Below are 20,664 nucleotides of genomic sequence, written 5' to 3'. Positions count from 1 at the left end.
GGATTGGTTGGGCAAACTCCCATGAACCTTCCAACACCCCGTAGAGGGTATAGAGCTGGTCCAGTGTTCCACGGCCCGGATGAAAACCACACTGTTCCTCCTGAATCCGAGGTTCTACTATCGGCCGTATTCTTCTCTCCAGAACCCTGGCATAGACTTTCCCGGGGAGGCTAAGAAGTGTGATCCCCCTATAGTTGGAACACACCCTTCGGTCCCCCTTCTTAAAAATAGGGACCACCACCCCGGTCTGCCATCCCAGAGGCACTGTCCCCGACCGCCACGCGATGTTGCACAGGCGTGTCAACCAAGACAGCCCCACAACATCCAGAGGCTTGAGGTACTCAGGGCGGATCTCATCCACCCCCGGTGCCTTGCCACCGAGGAGTTTCTTGACCACCTCTGTGACTTCAGCCCAGGTGATGGACGAGCTGTGCAAAGTTATATAATTAATCGAAACATAAAACAATAAATAAAAAGAAACAAGAAGACAGTTAAGCACAAACATCCCTTAACTGACTCAAACCAAGGAGTTTTAAGACGAAACTTAAATGTCTCAGTGGTGGGGGGTGACCTGATAATAACGGGCAGTTTATTCCACAGTCTAGGGGCCACAACCGATAAGGCATCATCACCTTTTGTTTTCATCCAAGAATGTGGAATGGTTAAAAGTAACTGATTTGATTATCTAATATGTAATATTTAATAGAAATGAGCACAGAGTACTTCAAACAAACTGAACGAAAAAAAAGGCTTTACCTAAACGCCACTCACCACTGACGGGCAACATACAGCGACAAGCAACAATAACCGACAAGTGAGGGGAGCAGAGGAGAAACATTTAAACACATACTGATGACTTAATTGGGACCTGGTGTGGGTGACAATTGGAGACAAAACAAATGAAGGAGTCCGGGGTGAGTTCATGAACAAATGGGAAACCGGGAAAAGCGGGAGATGACGGAGCCGTCCGTCACCTCACCCTCACAGTCGGGGAGATATGGTCCCTCTTCCTGGTACCAGTCAACAATCTAGCAGCCGCGTTCTGGACAAGCTGCAAGTGTAATGATGATGAGGGACAAATTCCAGAGTTCAAAGAATTGCAACGATCAGTTCGAGATTATATAAGGCCATAAACGAGAGGAAGGATTTTAATTTTGTAATAGTCATCAGATGAAAAAAGCTACATTTGACAACATAATTCATTTGTTTTTCAAATTTTAAGGCTGAATCAAAGATAACTCCTACATTTTTTGCAAGGGGGTGCACATTTGTGGACTAACGAAGATGAGTAAATGTTTTCAATTTTAACCGAAAAGGTTCTATCTTTCAAATTAGAATTGAACCAGTGTAGAGCCACACCCTGGATACCAACCCCTTCCTGGAGACGATCCAGGAGGATGACATGATCAACAGTATCGAAAGCTGCACTAATGTCAAGCAAGAGTAAAACACACACAGCACAATTTCCAGAGTCACCGAACAGCAACAAATCAGTCAGTACCTTAAGAAGTGCTGCTTCTGTGCTATGGTGTTCTCTGAAACCTGACTGAAAGTTGTCCAACATATTCTTTGAGAGCTGAGAAAGAACAACCTTTTTCCAGTATATTAGACTCTCCATTAACTAAAATATACAGAAGCAATGTGAGCATAAGACTTAGACGGGCAGATTTTTCAATGATGACGACAGCTCACGTCAATTCCTTGTGTCGTCCATGATTTCCGGGTCCCATGAATATGGGAGATTTTGTCTCCGAGAGCAGCTCCGCCTACTGTCGCTGTGATTAGCTGGCTCTCGTTGGAAATGAATGAGAGAGTACCTCTTTATAGCTCTAGCTAGTGGACAGTGTGAGCGTGCCTCGTGCAGTCTAACCAATATATAGCTACTTCGTCGCTATATTTAGCGATTATTCAGACCCCTTGAGGGACTCTTTTGAAAAAAACAACCATCGACAAATATAGTGACCTTTTCTTGTGTTATTATTTGACTTTTGGAGACTCTGACCTGAAAGCACATATCATTCTTACTTCTCTCAATGAGTAGCGGGTGCTGCCGTGGGCCCATCCCCCATCCCAAAACACTCTCGGGCAGCCCAGTCCTCGCGCACGAGTCCCTCCCAGCTGCAATCAGAACAGGAGATGTTCACCCCTCTGCATCCAGAGACTGCAAATGAATCGCGAATGCGGGAAGCCGCCGCTGGCTGATCACGCCCTGGCTTACCTTCAGGGTGGGATGAAAATGTAAAATGTTCTTTGTCTAAAATAAATCACTACACAAAAATAAATCACTGCATTTGACTCTCACAGTCTGTCACTTACTCACCTCATCCACTGTGTGTCCCTCTCTGTGATATAAGCTAAGCATCAAGCTGGCTAGCTCATCATGTCTCAGTCTAAATTGTACACAAAAAAATACAGAAATGAGAGGGAATCAAACCTTGAATTCAAAGGCTGGTTGAAGCCGTTTATTGGAGATGATACACGGGCATACTGCCTGTATTGTAAGGCTGATTTCTATGCCAAACTTAGTGAGGTAAAAAGACACATGACAACTCAAACACATACTCAAAAGGCAAAGCCTTATGACAGTTCCACCCAAAACAAGCTGCCATTTATGGTTAAAAGAACTGACTCGACAAAAAAGGCTGAGGACTGTTGTGGAAATTCTGAAACCTGATGCATTCTTACTGTTTAAAGGACTGAGTCCCATTGTTTGGATGTGAGAATGAATGAGTTACTAGTTAAAGATGCTGAGAGGGATCTGGTATTTGTCCAAGGGGGACATCCTTGACCAGCATCCTTGTACTCGTAAATCTGTATAACCCTTTATTGTCTCTGTTGTTTGTCCAGGTGCTGTGAGTCTGCTCCTAGAGTTGATGAGGTTACCCATGTGGGGGGGGGGGGGGGGGGGGGACAGCCTGCCCTTTGGGTAAACTCTTATGTGACAAGACAGATGGCAGCATCTTACCACACCCCTTTTCTATGTAATGAATACGGATTGTTCATGTATGGAGTTAGAGACTTCTCGGATGATAATGTATGTAAGCGTTTGACGCGTCTCTCATATTTGCAAATATTAATAAACTGTTAGAATGTGCCTAGAGTATTTCGTCTCTGTACTTCCTTCTTAAAGAGTTCTGATCGATAAAATTACCATCACAGGACATCATGGCATTACCTATCCCTGAACACTGTTCCATGCTGGCATGTGATCACAGTGGAGAAGCATGTAAAGCTGCTTTCTCTCCCACAATGTCATTCCTCTCTCCTACAGCGTCCATCACAATTACATGCACATGGCCAATTATGCAAATTAGGCGATGATGTCATTTAGCGACTTTTAATCAGTCTCTGCGGATGGCGTCATGGTGACTCTCAGGAATACCCTCTCAAACCTCTACCACCTGTTCTGCACTAGCCTTAAGCCTCCCGCTGCCCTCTTATATGCCGGGTTAGCTAGTGTCATAGGGGCTCTCGCCACCACATCCATCATGACCCTACCCTGCTCTATGGTCTACCTCCCAATGTCGCAAGGACGGCATTGGCTTAGGTGCTAACTTGAGTAACCTCAAGCAACTCAAGAAGGCTGGAAATAGTAGTCCCCCCTCCCATACTGCAAAGTTTTGTTTTCTAAATACCCGTTCTCTGAACAATAAATCTAATTTGATAAATGATGTCATTCTGGACTAGGAACTGGACTTCCTGTGACTGAGAAACATGTCTTCAAACTGACGAGTTCTTGACTTTTAACCAGGCCATTCCACCTGGCTACACCTACCTTCGAAAATCATCCTTTTCGGGTTGGGGTGGGGGACTTGCCATTCTCCATCGTGCCTCTTTTAAGGTCAAGGCAGTCCCCATCCCCACTGGGTCTGCCTTGATCTCTGGTCAAAGTGGTCAATGATCTTCTCCTTGCTGTTGACGATGATAACATCTCCATCCTTATCCTGCTTGATCTGTCTGCAGCCTTTGATACCATCTCCCATTCTATTCTCCTGGACCGCTTAGAGTCTACCCTTGGCATCACTGGATTGCCCCTTGCCTGGTTTAAATCTTACCTGTCCAATAGGTGGAAGTTGTGGCCCTTGGGGGTTCAAGGTCCCGTCAACTGCCTGTCAACCAAGGGGTCCCTCAGGGCTCGGGTCTGGGCCCGTCACTGTTCATTATCTATCTCCTCCCCCTGGGTCAGATAATCCGGAACTTCCAACCTATGTGGATGACATACACATTTACCTTCACACCAAATCCTCTTCTGCCCCATTCTCTCTCTGATACCTCTGCCGAAACCCTCATTCATGCATTGGTCACCTCACGCCTCCACTACTGTAATGGGGTCCTGGTTGGTGTCTCCAGAGAGTTTTCTATGCACAAAACTCTGCCGCCAGGATCCTCACCCACTCTAAACGCTGGGACCATATCCCTCCCACTCTTGAAAAACGTCACTGTCTCCCCATAGAACAGAGAATCACCTTTAAAGTCCTTCTCTTTACTTTTAAGGCACTCCAGTACCTACCTCCCCCCTATCTTCGGCATGTCCTTCAGGCTCCTGACAGTTCCCGAGTTTTCCTCAGGATAGAGAGAATTTCAAAGAAACTGGGCCGTCACTACTGCGGCTGTTCTTGGTTAGCGTTAGGTGTAACACAGGAGCAGTGTTTCACTGAAGGGTCCTTGTGTGACGCTGCTTATTTTGCCCCAATCAAGGGGTGGGGTGGGGGGGTTGTCTTTTGGGTAACAGACCAGAAAACAAGCAGTCAGCTGGACTAATAAGAATCCACCCACACTGAGACATTACATCACCAGTCCAAAATACCAATAATTAGCTGTGCAAAATCTCAAAATGTCCCTGTTTTTCAAGAAAACCTGGCTTTCTGGGGAAAATGGGAATATGGGGGAAAGTTACTCTTTACTTTTAAAAGAATATGCTAATATCTTAAATTTACACAAATTCACCATCACCCCCATCCTCTGTGAGTTACACTGGCTTCCTGTCTACCAACGCATCAACTACAAGATCCTCCTACTGATATATAAAGCCCTAAACAGTACTGTCCCAGCCTACCTCTCCGACCTTCTTCTTCTTCCATATCAACCAACACACACACTCCGTTCCAGTACTGCAGGCCACCTCATAATCCCCAAATCCAAGCTCAAAGGGCATTCTCAAAGGTTGCTTCTGGCTCTGGAACTCTCTCCCCAAAACCATCCGTGACTCTGAGACTATCCCCATCTTCCAGAAACACATCAAGACTCATCTGATCAAAATCGCCTACCCATATAGCCTCGTCAAATCCCACACTCTCAATCTTTGTTGTTTTCTCATAGTATTTCTTTTGTTTCTGTTTGTTTTCTGTTCCATGTCAATATTGTACAGCGTCTTTGGGTCCCTGAAAAGTGCTTTATAAATATAATGTATTATTATTATTACAAAAGTTATTTCTAAGATGTTACTCCACTGCACTCATCACCGTACAGGTCGCTCAACCATGAAATAAGCAGTAACCAAATCTAGTTTGACCAGCCAATTAATCGCTAAAGAGCAATTTTGTGAGACCTCCCTTCACGTCTGTACTCAGTAATTCTTACCATCTGGCCAGGTGCAGCAGAGCCGCTCTTTTGGCTAGATTATAATTGTATCCTACACAAAAATCTAACTATAAACCCTTGTAATGATTTGTCTGATGGGGACATTTGACTTACTGCGACTGAAATTTGGTGAAAAGATCTTACCTGGCAATTAGGTCAGCCAAATATGCGACCTGATGTCTATTTCAACTTGGTGTATTTAAAAAAAAAAATCTACATTCCAGTATGTACCTGTTGTTCTACGATGGTAAAGGTTGTTCAAAAGTTTATGGTTAAAAAACACAACAACCTAACACGCATAAACCCTGCTCTTTTGAAACTAATAATAACGAGTGTTTGTTGAGGTTATGTATACCTGGTATTACCGGTCCTTACTGATGAAATACAGCTGGTCACGCACCAGGTTAACAGTCCTATTCTCCGTTTTTGCTGTGGTTGCCAGCTTCCAGTAAAAGTAAATATACAGGTAGTTGGACCAAATGATTCTCCCTCCTCAGCCCGTCTCACCTATTTCCTCGTTGACAGGCACTTCATTCTCCTCTTCCAAGACCACCTTTGGTTGCCGGGATTCAGAGAGAATGTCATCATCTCCGGTCTCATCTGTTTTAGGGGAGGAGCAAGCGAAGAAGAAGGGGCAGAATAGAAAGAATTTCAAAGAAAAGTGAGAAGTGGTCCTTGAGATAGAGGGGTTTGAAGGAAGGGAATGCAACAAAACAAGGTAAACTCCACATATTTTAAAATAGAAAATAATATTGGTACATCTGTGTCTGGTAGAGGGTGTGTTAATATATATATATACATATGTATTTGCAAAGGAGAACATTCGTTTTTCAAATGTGTAAGTAAGGAGAAGTAAGGAACGTGTGAATTATTGTGAAGTTATGATGTTCGTCACGCATGATTGAAAACCATGCTAAAAATAGAGTTCTGTGAAGGCTGAAGCTTACGGCGGTCACATGAATGCAGTCGTGCTACTATATGAAAATAAGTTGCAACTGAGATTTTAAAAAGCATCAAACTTATACAAAGTTAATAAATAATCAATCAAAAAAAGCAGGGCGTCGTACTATAAGCACGTACCATGCACGGCGCATAAAGGGTGTACAGCCCATGGTATATTGGTCAAATACCACCGAAACACCCGAGATTCAACCGTTATCTATATAATTTGTGGTATATGGTCTTATATATTACAGCTTTCAGACAAACAGCATTAAGTGTAAAATGACCTAGTTTATAATTGAGCAATACCGCCCGAGGGGGTGTGTCATTTTGCCAATACATAACACCACGTCTGTGGCCTGCTCTTACGCGAACTACAGCGGCAGCGTAGTTTTTCTACAGTGGTAGAGACTGACACTTGTGGGGGTCTGGGGATGGCACGAATTTGTTATTAGAGAACATATTTCTGTACGCCCATTGTAGACGTTTTTGTGACATGCTTCCACCCATATAAAAAAAAAAGACATAACAATAGATTTTATATTCAGTCATTAATAATCATTAAATATTCAATAAGAGTTTCATAAATATTGAATACTTTTTTTGTTTTGGAGAAAACATTATTACATCTGTGCCGTTTACCAAGTTTTACTTGCAGGTTGTGAAGATTTAAAGAAAGCATAGCTCCTGAGAGAAGTGTCAGGCTATATGTTGCATTATCAATGACTGCGTTGATTCATTTTGTAACAGGGAAGGACACAGAGGTATTCAGGGCCCTGGAGGGAGTTTATTAACATAACTCAAAGGGTGAGGGGAGGAGGTGAGGGAGAAATCCTTTATCGAAAACCCAACCGCTGTGATGGGGCTGCGTCCTGGCGGTGGCCTCCCGGTGGGGGTTTGGGAGGAACAGGTTCAGGAGGACCTACTTTTGGAGGCTGCTCCACCCTTCTTCAGCAGGGCGTGGTGGTGAACAGCCTTCTTTTCTGCCTCTTCCGACTCCTCTACCGCTGAGCAGCTTCTGGTTAGCGTGTATATACCTCCCCAGACGAGGTCTTGAAGGGGTGTGGCTTCGCAGCTGCATGGCTTTGCAGGGCGTGGCTGGTCCCTGCTGCTTACTGGCCCTGGAAGGTCCTGGAATCCCTTTTTCTTTTTGTGATCTTAGTCACTGAAATGAGGAGGAAATGAAGGTCAGTCTCATACATGTTTTGGTTCTTAGGACAGGATACACGGACGGATTCTCGAGATCAGCAGGATCAACGCTTTGTAAAAACAATCCTGGCTTATATACATATACAGCTCTGGGAAAAATGAAGAGACCCCTGCATCTTTTTCTTTCCTTTCCAAAAAACTTGAAAAGGAAAGTTTTGAGTGAGGAACAGAAGCGTTCAATTTGTAGTGGTCTCTTAATTTGAACCCACACTCAAAACCATCCTTATCGACATTTTTGGGAAGGAATGGAAAAAGTGCAGTGGTCCGTTAATTCTTTCCGGAGCTGTATCTCCCAGTCAGCTCTCAGCTGAATAGACTGTGAATAGGTACAGTCCTTGTCCCAAGGCCATGTTCATGTCCTAGTCGGTTGTAGGAAACTCCTCAACTTGCCACCTGGTTCTAGTTAATCACATGCCGCATTCAACCAATTAGCAAGTCGAAATGTTCTGGGTTTCCTAATTCCAACTAGCATATGAATTTCACAGTCGCGAATCCATGAGTCATTTTACATCAGAAAGCAGATGTTTCACATCAGAAGGGAGACAACATAACGTTATGTTGCGGCTGAGTGTTGAAAGATACATAGTTATTCTGACTGAGGTCGAATACAATTAGAGAATAAACATAGAAACACATGCTTAAAATGTTGGATGACAACAAAGTATATTTAAAAAAACATTGTATTTATTAAATATTTACAAAGCATACAAAGTATCTGACTAGCAGTAAACGAGGGATTCCACCAACCCTCCAGTCTCCCAAGTTATCACATAATTCAACAAGCAGATGACACTGATGTTGATGATGTTGTCTTTTACCCCAAACCCCTCTCAACCCTCCCCCGACACACACCCCCACAACCCCACAGATGATGTCACCGATTGTAGGCGTGTCCCTTCTGGCCCTGGTCCTATCAGGAGGAGCCTGGGCGTTTGTACCCACCGGGGGCGGAGCCTCGTCTCATGTCAGCATAACACAATCAGCAGTGCTAAAGAAGGTCACCGAGGTGTGCCGGGCCATCGCTCAGTTAGAGGGACAAGACTTCATCCTCACGGTAAGTGCGGGTGTGGGGGGAACAATGTGTGTGTCTCTGAGGGTGGGTAGGGGGGGTTATTTACTTTTCCGTCTTTCCTGCTTGACTATCAACCTCTCCCTTCAGGGTGATTCAGCTGAGGAACTTGTCCACGCCTGTCTGGGTCCCAGTGCTATCGGGGAAGTGTCGGCCGCTAAGTTCAAATCTGCCCTGAATGACATTAATGAACAGCACCCCCTAGTGGACCGAGACTTTGTGGACAGGTCGGCGATGAATTTACGCACGAGGAGGTTCTTAATGTGAAATTGAAGAATTGCATTGAAATGACTCGTGCTGAACCAACTTATTTGAATCCTTCTCACAACAGCCCACAGCATCACTTCAACTCAGAGCTGTTCGCTCGGGGCCGGAGCCTGATCACCAGTGGGGTGGCCAGCATCAAGGCTAATGTACGCGCTGAGAACTTCCACGCTGCCAGAGAGACTCTGGGGAGGGTGTTGCATACACTCCAGGTAAGGAAGGGGAGGGAGGGAGGGAGGGAGAGAAGGGGGGAGAGACAGAGAGAAGAGGGAGAGAAAGGGAAGATGAGGTGGCAGCGTATTGGTTAAAAGCCACTAGTCAGAAACCCCAAACTTAAAAGTAGAAAATATGTCATGGTGCCCATGATCAAGGCACTTACCTTTAACTACTGACACAAGTCATTCTGGATCAGAGTGTCTGTTAACGATTCAAATGTAAGGAAGAATGGCACGGAATGAGAAGATAGCAGGAGAAATGTATGGATACTGGGTGTACTGTGTTAATCGCAGTGTGTGATAAACCAATGTGTTTCCCAGGACTTCTACAGCCACAGTAACTGGGTAGATCTGGGCTACACCCAACCATACATCAACTTATTACACCCCGACCTCCCACTGGAAAACCTAGCGGGTAAGACATGCCAATCTGTCTGTGTGTGTGTGTGTGTGTGTGTGTGTGTGGACGGGTGGATGTGTAAGGGCAAAGAACAAAAACAGATGAAGGAGAAGTGACAAAGCTGTTGACACACAGACACGGAGGGACACACACATCACACACACACACACACGTGGATGTAACACACACACACAACATTGGGATGAGAATAATGATGCAGATTGATGATGATGAATTACGGGATATAACATTCGCAGGAATACTTTAGGAGACAGAGTGTGTGTGTGTGTGTGTACAGTGCTGTGCATAAGTTCCAAACCACTCTTACCAAATGTATGAATTTCTTCCTTTCTCTTAACTGTGCAAGTTTGAGGTTTTTCGGTCTTGTTCACATTTGAACGTTGTGTTTTGTTTGTGTAGATTTCAAAACTCCAACCTGTAAGGACTGCACCAATGGTGGGTTCTGTCCCAACTCCCTCTTACCTGACATCCTCAGAAAGAAGATTCTCACGTCAGGATACATGGGGATCACCTCCAAATTTAAGCCTAATGGTACGCACACACAGCTTTGTATTTACATTGTCGGGATCAGAATACAAGAAAATCCATGTTCCCTAAACCCAAGCCTAACCCAAGCCTAAACCAAACCTCAATTTTGTAACATTCAAACCAAAACATAAACTAGCCCTATGGCCCGACCCTAAAATTTGCTTAGCACAATGCCTCCATTTGAAAATTAACCTCAATTATACTGAACCCCAGTTGTTTGATGGTAAACCCCTGAACTGGAAATAGAATTTGTCCTTGTGAAAGGTCTAAATGAGGACAGATTCCTCATGTTTTATTATCCTTGTAAGCATAGGCGCCGATTTATGTTTTCCTTCGTGGGTGCTCACAGGCGCACGCCATTTATATATATATATATATTTTCGTGGGTGCTCGAGGCCCCGGAGCACCCACGGTATCGGCGCCTATGCTTGTAAGGACTTCACATGAAAACACACAAATACACAAACATAGCTTGTCTGATAAATCAGATTTTTTAAGTCAGGACTGGTCGAATGTTTTCAAGATTGGACCGGTCTTTCTGTCAACACCTGGACGATAAAACCGACACACAGAAAACACACTCGCTACCCTGCTAATATACACTACACACTGTCTCTTTTTGAAAGCCATCATCCCATCTCTCCACTAGGGAAGTGTAGTCATGGAGGTGTTGAAGACCTGACCAGCTTGACGTCTCCTCGTGGGGGCATCAGCAAGGATGAGCGTCGCCCCGACAATGAGGCCCTGCACAACACCGCCGTTACCTTGGCTACCACCGCCAGCCTGCAGCTGTTGGACGACATCCGGGGTGCCGCCGGTGACAAGGACTTTCTACGGTACAGAGAGGGAGGGATTAGTCAAGGACTATCTACAGTACAGAGAGGGAGGGATGAGTCAAGGACTATCTACAGTACAGGGAGGGTGGGATGAGTCAAGGACCATCTACTGTACAGAGAGGAGGAGGGGATGAGTCAAGGACTATCTACAGTACAGGGAGGGTGGGATGAGTCAAGGACCATCTACTGTACAGAGAGGAGGAGGGGGTAAGTTAAGGACTATCAACTGTAAAGACAAGTAGAGGGAAAGGGGATAAGTCCAGGACTATCAACTGTAAAGACAAGTAGAGAGATAGATAGACCTTGACTATCGGCTCATTTACATTCCTATACGTTTTCTGAGACATTTTGAAGAAAACTCGAGGCTCTAGATTATTTTGTTGTGAAATTCTTGATAGTAAACCCTTTTCCACCAAACAATAGCCACATACTGCTTCAAATGCATACATTACCCAAACATTACCCATACATTACCTGTTGAAGCTACTTACTCCTACTGTCTTTTTCTCTCTCTGCCTCTCTCCTCCCCAGCCTTATGGGCGTAGCACGTTCCTCAGTCTTGGCTTTTGTGATTGACACCACCGGGAGCATGAGTGATGACATAGCTGAAGCCGAGCGAATGGTCAACCAGATCATCGACAGCACGCAGGGAACACAGGACGAGCCCTCCCTGTACATCCTGGTGCCCTTCAACGACCCGGGTAAGGCTGGGTTTAGCGTGTTCTCCTCAGCTCCCTGACACTTCTGTGAGGTTACGGGTTTGGCTGGACCGGAGGTCCTCAGCAGGGGTTTGAATCCTCAGCAGGGGGTTTGAATCCTCAGCAGGGGTTTGAATCCAGCCCAGTGATATTTCTGCAAAAATGCCAAATGTGACCTTGTGGGAGACTTTTCACCGACCTCTCAAGGAACACATTTTACAGTTGGGGTTAACAGGATAAGGGAAATAGGACTTTGAATGGAAACAGCGTTTTGTATTTACGTGTATATCTTTTATTTGTGTTTCTATATAGAAGAAAGATGGTCATGCTCTTCATGACACAGCTTTGATATTTTGTCAGTCTGGCTAACATATCGCTGGACTTTCTATGCGCGGAGTAAGGCAGCTGGCTTGATACCACTCTACTTATTTATCCCTTAGAATCTGTGCACTAATAACTTTCAAACTGATAAATCCCTTACAATGTAATGCAATCTTCTGAATTAAATAAGTAATGTGTTTGCAAAAATGTGTTTGCATGTAGAATTTGGACCCTTGATAAGAACGACAGACCCTAACGTCATGAAAGCGGAGGTTGCTAACCTCATCCCCCAAGGAGGTGGAGACCTACCAGAGATGTGCCTATCAGGACTGCAGGTACAGTGACTGACATGGCTGTCTTCCAATTAGGATTATGTTTGTTTTCCCTTTTATGTATGTAGTGCGCCTGATTAAAATACCTTAATCTCTAAATCCCTTCTCCAGTTGGCGCTGACCGGTGCCCCAGCATCATCCCACATCTACGTTTTCACTGATGCTGATCCAAAGGACATTTCACTAAAGGACACCATCGTCGCCCTGATCAGAAACACCAAGTCCACGGTGAGTAATTATTTGAACACTTCCTGTTTAGATGGACCAGGTCCAGTTCATTCAGTTCAGAGGCAACCAACATTTCTGTGAGAAACCCATGCCTTGTATTCACTTCCAAATAGTCAGTTTTTGTCAAGTCTTTCTACCTTATTGACTGTCTCCCCAGGTGAATATCTTTAAATCTGAAGACGCTAGCCGCAGGAGGAGGAGGCGTTCGGTTGAAATGTTTGACATCTACAATGATCTGGCCCTGGCGTCTGGAGGTCAGGCTATTCGGGTCAGCAAGGCCAACTTGCCTCAGGCCACTGGCATTATTGCTGACTCATCCACCTCTGCTCTGGTGAGTCAGTTGGACATTTGGTTTTGGATCAGTGGTTGAAGTAAGATCATTCAAAACAACAACTAATTATTTACATTTAAAATAAAGTCTTGATTATGGAACTATAATTACCATTTTTTTTCAGTTAAATTGTGTTTGCTGACTGGTGTTTTATGTTAATGTATTTTGTGTGTATTTTTGTTATTGCTGTAATACAAGACACAACTGCAAATGTGATCTAGGTGTCAGGTTGATTCACTGTGTAAAGAAAAACATAAAAATAAACGTCTACTTCATCATTTATGTACCAAGGTACTCAAGCCCCACCCCCTCAAAAGGAACTGCGTGTCATCGTAATTTGGCTCAAATACTACTTATTGTGTCAGTAATGATTTTCTATAACGTAAGCCAAATTTGCAATGTTTAATTTTGAAAGTGACATATGTTTTTTTACCTCTCCTTGAACTGCCACCTTAACGTGGTGGAGGGGTTTGAGTACCCGAGTGACCCTAGGAGCTATGTTGTCTGGGGCTATATGCCCCTGGTGGGGTCTACCAAGTCAAACAGGTCCTAGGCGACGGGTCAGACTAAGAGCGGTTCAAAACCCCCTTAATGATGAACAACATTATGAGTTCCGTGACGTCGCCCGGAATGGCGCAGCCGGGGCCCCACCCTGGAGCCAGGCCCGGGGTTGGGGCTCGTACGCGAGCGCCTGGTGGCCGGGCCTTTCCCCATGGGGCCCGGCCGGGCTCAGCCCAAAGGTGCGACATGGGGCCGCCTTCCCGTGGGCCCACCACCCACAGGAGGGACCATAAGGGGCCGGTGCGGAGAGGATCGGGCGGCAGTCGAAGGCAGGGGCCTAGACAACCCGATCCCTGGACACGGAAAATAGCTCTAGGGACGTGGAATGTCACCTCGCTGGCGGGGAAGGAGCCTGAGATCGTGCATGAGGTTGAGAGGTTCCGACTAGAGATAGTCGGGATCACCTCTACGCACGGCTTGGGCTCTGGAACCACACTCCTTGAGAGAGGATGGACTCTTCACCACTCTGGAGTTGCCCATGGTGAGAGGCGGCGGGCTGGTGTGGGTTTGCTTATATCTCCCCAGCTCTGCCGCCATGTGTTGGAGTTTACCCCGGTGAACGAGAGGGTCGTTTCCCTGCGCCTACGGGTCGGGGATAGGTCTCTCACTGTTGTTTGTGCCAACGGGCCGAACGGCAGTGTAGAGTACCCGACCTTCTTGGAGTCTCTGGGAGGGGTGCTGGAAAGTGCTCCGACCGGGGACTCTATCGTTCTACTGGGGGACTTCAACGCCCACGTGGGCAACGACAGTGACACCTGGAGGGGCGTGATTGGGAGGAACGGCCCCCCTGATCTGAACCCGAGCGGTGTTCAGTTATTGGACTTCTGTGCTAGTCACAGTTTGTCCATAACGAACACCATGTTCAAGCATAAGGGTGTCCATCAGTGCACGTGGCACCAGGACACCCTAGGCCGCAGGTCGATGATCGATTTTGTTGTCGTTTCATCTGACCTGCGGCCGTATGTCTTGGACACTCGGGTGAAGAGAGGGGCGGAGCTGTCAACTGATCACCACCTGGTGGTGAGTTGGATCCGATGGCGGGGGAGGAAGCTGGACAGACTCGGCAGGCCCAAGCGTACTGTAAGGGTCTGCTGGGAACGTCTGGCCGAATCTCCTGTCAGAGAGATTTTTAACTCCCACCTCCGGCAGAGCTTCGACTGGATCCCGAGAGAGGTTGGAGATATTGAGTCCGAGTGGACCATGTTCTCCACCGCCATTGTCAAAGCAGCCGCTCGGAGCTGTGGCCGTAAGGTCTCCGGTGCCTGTCGAGGCGGCAATCCCCAAACCCGGTGGTGGACACCGGAAGTAAGGGATGCTGTCAAGCTGAAGAAGGAGTCCTATCAGGCCTGGTTGGCTTGTGGGACTCCTGAGGCAGCTGACGGGTACAGACAGGCCAAGCGGACTGCAGCCCGGGTGGTTGTGGAGGCAAAATCTCGGGCCTGGGAGGAGTTCGGTGAGGCCATGGAGAAGGACTATCGGCTGGCCTCGAAGAGATTCTGGCAAACCATCCGGCGCCTCAGGAGAGGGAAACAGTGCCCTACCAACGCTGTTTACAGTAGAGGTGGGCAGCTGTTGCCCTCAACTGGGGATGTCGTCGGGCGGTGGAAGGAGTACTTCGAGGATATCCTCAATCCCGCCTTCACGTCTTCCTTTGAGGAAGCAGAGGATGAGGGCTCAAAGGTGGACTCGTCTTTCACCCGGGCTGAAGTCCCAGAGGTGGTTAAGAAACTCCTCGGTGGCAAGGCACCGGGAGTGGATGAGATCCGCCCTGAGTACCTCAAGTCTCTGGATGTTGTGGGGCTGTCTTGGCTGACACGCCTGTGCAACATCGCGTGGCAGTCGGGGACAGAGCCTCTGGGATGGCAGACCGTGGTGGTGGTCCCTCTTTTTAAGAAGGGGGACCGGAGGGTGTGTTCCAACTATAGAGGGATCACACTACTCAGCCTCGCCGGGAAAGTCTATGCCAGGGTTCTGGAGAGGAGAATACGGCCGATAGTAGAACCTCGGATTCAGGAGGAACAGTGTGGTTTTCGTCCAGGCCGTGGAACACTGGACCAGCTCTATACCCTCTACAGGGTGATGGAGGGTTCATGGGAGTTTGCCCAACAAAAGCCAGGACCTTCAGCATGCACTTGGACGGTTTGCAGCCGAGTGTGAAGCGGTTGGGATGAAAATCAGTACCTCCAATTCCGAGGCCATGGTCCTCAGTCGGAAAAGGGTTGGTGGTGAGTGCCTGCCTCAAGTGGAGGAGTTTAAGTATCTAGGGGTCCTGTTCACGAGCGAGGGAAGGATGGAACGGGAGATTGACAGATGGATCGGTGCAGCTTCTGCAGAAATGCGGTCGATGTATCGGTCTGTCGTGGTGAAGAAAGAGCTGAGCCGTAAGGCGAAGCTCTCGATTTACCGGTCAATCTACGTTCCTACTCTCACCTATGGTCATGAGCTTTGGGTCACGATCGAAAGGACAAGATCCCGGATACAGGCGGCCGAAATGAGCTTTCTCCGCAGGGTGGCTGGGCGATCCCTTAGAGATAGGGTGAGAAGCTCGGTCACCCGGGAGGAGCTCAGAGTAGAGCCGCTGCTCCTCCACATCGAGAGGGGTCAGCTGAGGTGGCTTGGGCATCTGTTTCGTGGGAAGGTGTTCCGGTCCCGTCCCACCAGGAGGAGACCCCGGGGAAGACCTAGGACACCGGGGAAGACTAAGAAAGTGTCTGGGGAGAGGGAAGTCTGGGCATCCCTGCTTAGACTGCTGCCCCCGCGACCCGGCCCCGGGTAAAAGCGGTAGATGATGGATGGATGGATATGTTTATTTATATAGCACAATTCATACATAGAAGAAATTCAGCTTGTTTTACAAAGAAAAAGAAAAAAACAATAGAATAAAAACAAATACTAGAATGTAACTAATGAAACAACATAATAAGAAAATTATAGAATAAGAAAACAGAATAAAAACAAAATTAAAACCTAGCTGGTAGATTCCGTAGGAAGCTATAAAAGCTGTAAGGCTAACAGTGTGTTTAAGTTTGAGCACTCAGTCATAGGCGTGTGAAAAGTGTTTCTAACCTGGATTAAAAAGTTGATACGTTTGGGGCACATTTAAGATCCTCTGGTAGTTTATTCCAGTTGTGTACAGCAGAACTGCTAAACGCAGCTTCTCCATGTTTAGTTTGGACTCTGGGCTCTACTAGCTGACCTGAGTTCATGGATCTAAGAGCCCTGCTTGGTTTATACAACATATCAGAAATGTATTCGGGGCCTAAACCATTCAGAGATTTATAAACTAAAAGCACCATTTCAAAATCTATTCTGTAACTGAATGGAAGCCAGAGCATTTAAGAACTGGAGTGATGTGCTCTGTTCTCTTGGTCCTGGTTAACATTCTAGTGGCAGCATTCTGAATGAGCTGCAGCTGTTTTACAGTCTTTTTGGGGACTCCAGTTAAGGAAACATTTCATAAAACCGCTACACATTACAGCAAAACACTACATATTGCAATAAAACGCTATACATAATAACAAAACTGCTCAACGACATACAGAACAACACACGCCCTATTCTTTCATATTCTCTCTTTTTCTTGTCTTCAAACTTACTTTCTCATTCTGTCCATTTGTCCTTTTTACTCAGGTGACAGTGCTACAGCGAGCAAGGAACCCGGGCAAACCTGAGACGTTCTCCTTCCAGCTGGATGAGTCTCTGACCAACATCATCATCTACATCACTGGAAAAAGCCTCACCTTCACCCTCAAGAACCTGGCAGGTAAGGAGGTCCAACCCCTAGACACTGATCCATGGTCAGTTCTCAGTTAGAGGTTCTACTCATGGTGTAGGATGAAGGTTGAAAGTGGAAAGACAGAACACATACATTTGTGTGAGACTTTGTGCTGTACCTTGTCAACCTGTGATAACCCTGATTCTCCCTCCTCCACTCTACTAGGCGTCACTCAGACAGAGACCGAGGCCAGCGGGAAACTGGGGACCGTCCAGAAAGTGGGAAACCTCTACCGGATACGCCTGGTTTCCAACAAACAGACAGGATTATGGGAAATCAACATGAAATCCAATCAGCCCTACACACTGAAGATCACGGGTGAGTTATGGCCACCATTTAGTGGCGAAGTCTAAAACTGGCAAGTATAGAGAGTACAGAGATATTGTTATTCACGTTGGCACCAACTACGTTAGGATGGAACAGTCAGAGGTTACGAAACAGAACATAGCATCAGCGTGTAAACTAGCTAGAAAGATGTGTCGGCATCGAGTAATTGTCTCTGGCCCCCTCCCAGCTAGGGGGGGTGACGAGCTCTACAGCAGACTTGCGCAACACAATCGCTGGCTGAAAGCGGAGTTCTGCCTGTCGCAGGAGGTAGAGTTTGTAGATAACTGGCCTTCTTTTTGGGACTCTCCCAGAAATAGGGCCAGGCCTGATCTGCTGAGGAGCGACGGACTCCATCCTAGCTGGAGTGGTGCTCTTCTTTTATCTAGGAACATTGACAGGAGTCTCACTCCTATAGCTTTAACATGAGATAAGGTGCAGGTCAGGCTGCAGGCTGTTAGCCAGCCTGCTAGCATAGTGGAGTCTGTCGATAGCATAGCCAGAGTAGTTAGTACAGCTTTACCTATTGCCACTGTGACTCGTTCCAGGCTGAGAAAAGTTAAACAAGGTAGTGCTAACAAAAACAACCTTATTAAGATAAAGCCTTCCTCCACCTCGGTCAAAAATAAAAATTATTGTATCACCTCGCATCTCAAAATGGGACTCCTAAATGTTAGATCCCTTGCTCCAAAAGCAGTTGCAGTAAATGAATTAATCTCTGATCATAAACTAGATGCTATTGGTTTATGTGAAACGTGGCTAAAGCCTAATTCATTAATTGCCTTAAATGAGGCCTCTCCTCCTGGTTATACTAGTGATCATATCCCTCGTGCGTCCCGAAAAGTAGGGGGTGTTGCTAATATTTATGACAGTAAATATGAATGTACTCTCAAACATATCACTGAGTTTCATTCTTTCGAAGTTTTACTCATGAAAGTTAACCAGGCCGATAAATCGTTTTACATAGCTACTATTTATAGGCCCCCCGGGGACATACACATTGTTCTTCAATGAGTTTCCAGAATTCTTGTCTAACCTTGTAGTCATGGCAGATAGTATTACAATTTTTGGTTAGTAGTACACTACTGTTGTTTGCTCCTTGGGGATTAAGGCCGGGTGTCTCTGTAAAGCACTTTGTGACAACTGCTGTTGTAAAAAGGGCTTTATAAATGAATTTGATTGATTGATTGATTGATTGATTGGTGATTGTGAACTCGGCATGCAAAATTAAATAGTTGTTTAAAAATTGCTTGTTTTGAATTTTTTAATTCTGCGAAGTTCACATTCACCACTAGAGGACAGCAATGAAACATTTCTGCAGATGCTGTTTAAAATACTGTAACTGTAAATATTGTAATATAAGATTGGCAAGCAGGTTTGGCAAAGTCATTTAGAAAACCAGTCGTGAGCTTGTTTTTGTGTGTCGGTGTGTTTTCGTGTGTGTTTGTCCCTCTAGGTCAGAGTACCATTGCCTTTATTTATGATTTTGTGGAATTCTTTGGAGGGCCTCATCCAGGATATGCCCCGATATCTGGACGTCCAGAATCAGGTAACAACAACACTGTTAAAAAGATGTCTTTCTAGAAAGGACATTGAACCACGGGTCTACACAGCCAGACTTTTATCCTCCAGTTCATCCTTCCTTATTCCTCTCTCCTCCTCCTTCCAGGTGTTCCTGTAATTCTGTTGGTGTCAGTGTTGGGCAGGAAGGGACCAGCCTCGGTCAAGGTGTCTGATGTTGCCTTGGTAACAGTGTCAGGGTCAGAGGTCGTTGGCGGGACCGTGGATGATTTGGGCAATGGAGACTTCCTGGTTACTGTGACCAAGGTCCCTGCTGGCGAATTCGTGGTTCTAGTGAATGGGACTGACCTGGTGTCCACCACTTTGTTCCAGAGACAGTCCACCACTCAGATGTCCGTTTCCGGTGTCACCATCAGGGTACGTGAAGATGACACACTTCCTGTTTACACTGATGTGATGTTAAATCCTGAAGTAGGCCATATTGGGATATAGACAATAATTGGCCAACAACATGAGTAAATTGCACATTTTCACCTTCGTGAAGCGTTTTTCCCACTCCTCAACAATTCTTCTTCTCCTTGTCCTCTCCTCCTCACAGGCCGTGGTGGACAGAACCATGGAGCCTGGTAAGGCCTTCACTCTTCCATTTGTTGTCATGACAAACAGCACAGGAGGCACTTACAAAATCAATGCCAGGAATGACAAAGACTTCACTATGAACTACCCCACCAGGTAGGAATCATGTGAGGAATATAAAGACCCCAGCTGGCCTGATCCCAGATCTGTTTCATTCAGGTGACCCGTTGACCATAGGAGTTGGTGATTTCCACATAAACAGATCTTGGACCAGATTATATAAGCCTATTGATCAAAACAAGTTCATTCTCTACTCTACATGACATGAGTCAACAATGGTAGATATTGTTCTCTTCTGATTTCATTTGTTCACTCCAACATGTTGCTAAATGCTAACTTCAACAGCGTCATGGTGGCGACCGGAGGAAACGCCACCGCTAATCTGACCATCACAGCGCCCGCCAACACTGAGTCAGGGACGGACATCACCCTGACCATCGAGGCCGTGGCCCCGGGATCTGTTGACTCCAACTACGTGGTCCTGCGCCTCTCTGTCGTCACCAAGGTAACAGGGGATTTAGAAAACATAAGTGTCTACAGATGCTTTATTTATTTGTAGTATATATTGAGCAGCATGGAAGTCATACTGCATCTATAAAACATGATGTAATTCTCTTTCCTCTTTCTCTCTCGTTCTCTCTCTCACTCCAGGTGACAGATTTCACTCCTCCTCAGTGTGAGGTGGTCAATGTTTCCGCGGTTGACTGTCCGGCCGACCCAGTGTTCTGCAACGCCTCCTTCTGGCAGCTCTCTGCTAACCTGACCGACGGCGTCAACGGCACGGGCATCGCCACCCTCAAAAGCCGCCAGGGCGTCGGCAGCCTCACCCACACCGACCTGAAGCAGATGTTTGTCGCGGCGTATTTCAACGCC

General features: G+C 46.3%; 1 protein-coding gene across 1 annotated transcript in view; it reads left to right on the top strand.

The window, feature by feature from the left end:
- The first annotated feature begins 6,268 nt into the window (after positions 1 to 6,268).
- The window catches only part of LOC105020899 (von Willebrand factor A domain-containing protein 7-like), a 31,567-nt gene continuing 17,171 nt past the window's right edge, over positions 6,269 to 20,664 (top strand). The window contains exons 1-13 of the mRNA XM_034290959.1: positions 6,269 to 6,298; positions 8,600 to 8,785; positions 8,891 to 9,027; positions 9,132 to 9,276; positions 9,601 to 9,694; positions 10,100 to 10,231; positions 10,878 to 11,064; positions 11,596 to 11,765; positions 12,306 to 12,418; positions 12,527 to 12,643; positions 12,801 to 12,974; positions 17,166 to 17,298; positions 17,476 to 17,628. Of these exons, the coding sequence (XP_034146850.1) occupies positions 6,284 to 6,298; positions 8,600 to 8,785; positions 8,891 to 9,027; positions 9,132 to 9,276; positions 9,601 to 9,694; positions 10,100 to 10,231; positions 10,878 to 11,064; positions 11,596 to 11,765; positions 12,306 to 12,418; positions 12,527 to 12,643; positions 12,801 to 12,974; positions 17,166 to 17,298; positions 17,476 to 17,628 (1,756 nt within the window). The 5' untranslated portion in view covers positions 6,269 to 6,283. The remainder of the gene's footprint in view (positions 6,299 to 8,599; positions 8,786 to 8,890; positions 9,028 to 9,131; positions 9,277 to 9,600; positions 9,695 to 10,099; positions 10,232 to 10,877; positions 11,065 to 11,595; positions 11,766 to 12,305; positions 12,419 to 12,526; positions 12,644 to 12,800; positions 12,975 to 17,165; positions 17,299 to 17,475; positions 17,629 to 20,664) is intronic.

This window comes from Esox lucius, chromosome 25 (assembly GCF_011004845.1).
Source record: "Esox lucius isolate fEsoLuc1 chromosome 25, fEsoLuc1.pri, whole genome shotgun sequence".
NCBI lineage: Eukaryota > Metazoa > Chordata > Actinopteri > Esociformes > Esocidae > Esox > Esox lucius.
This window is presented reverse-complemented; position numbering and strand designations above follow the sequence as displayed.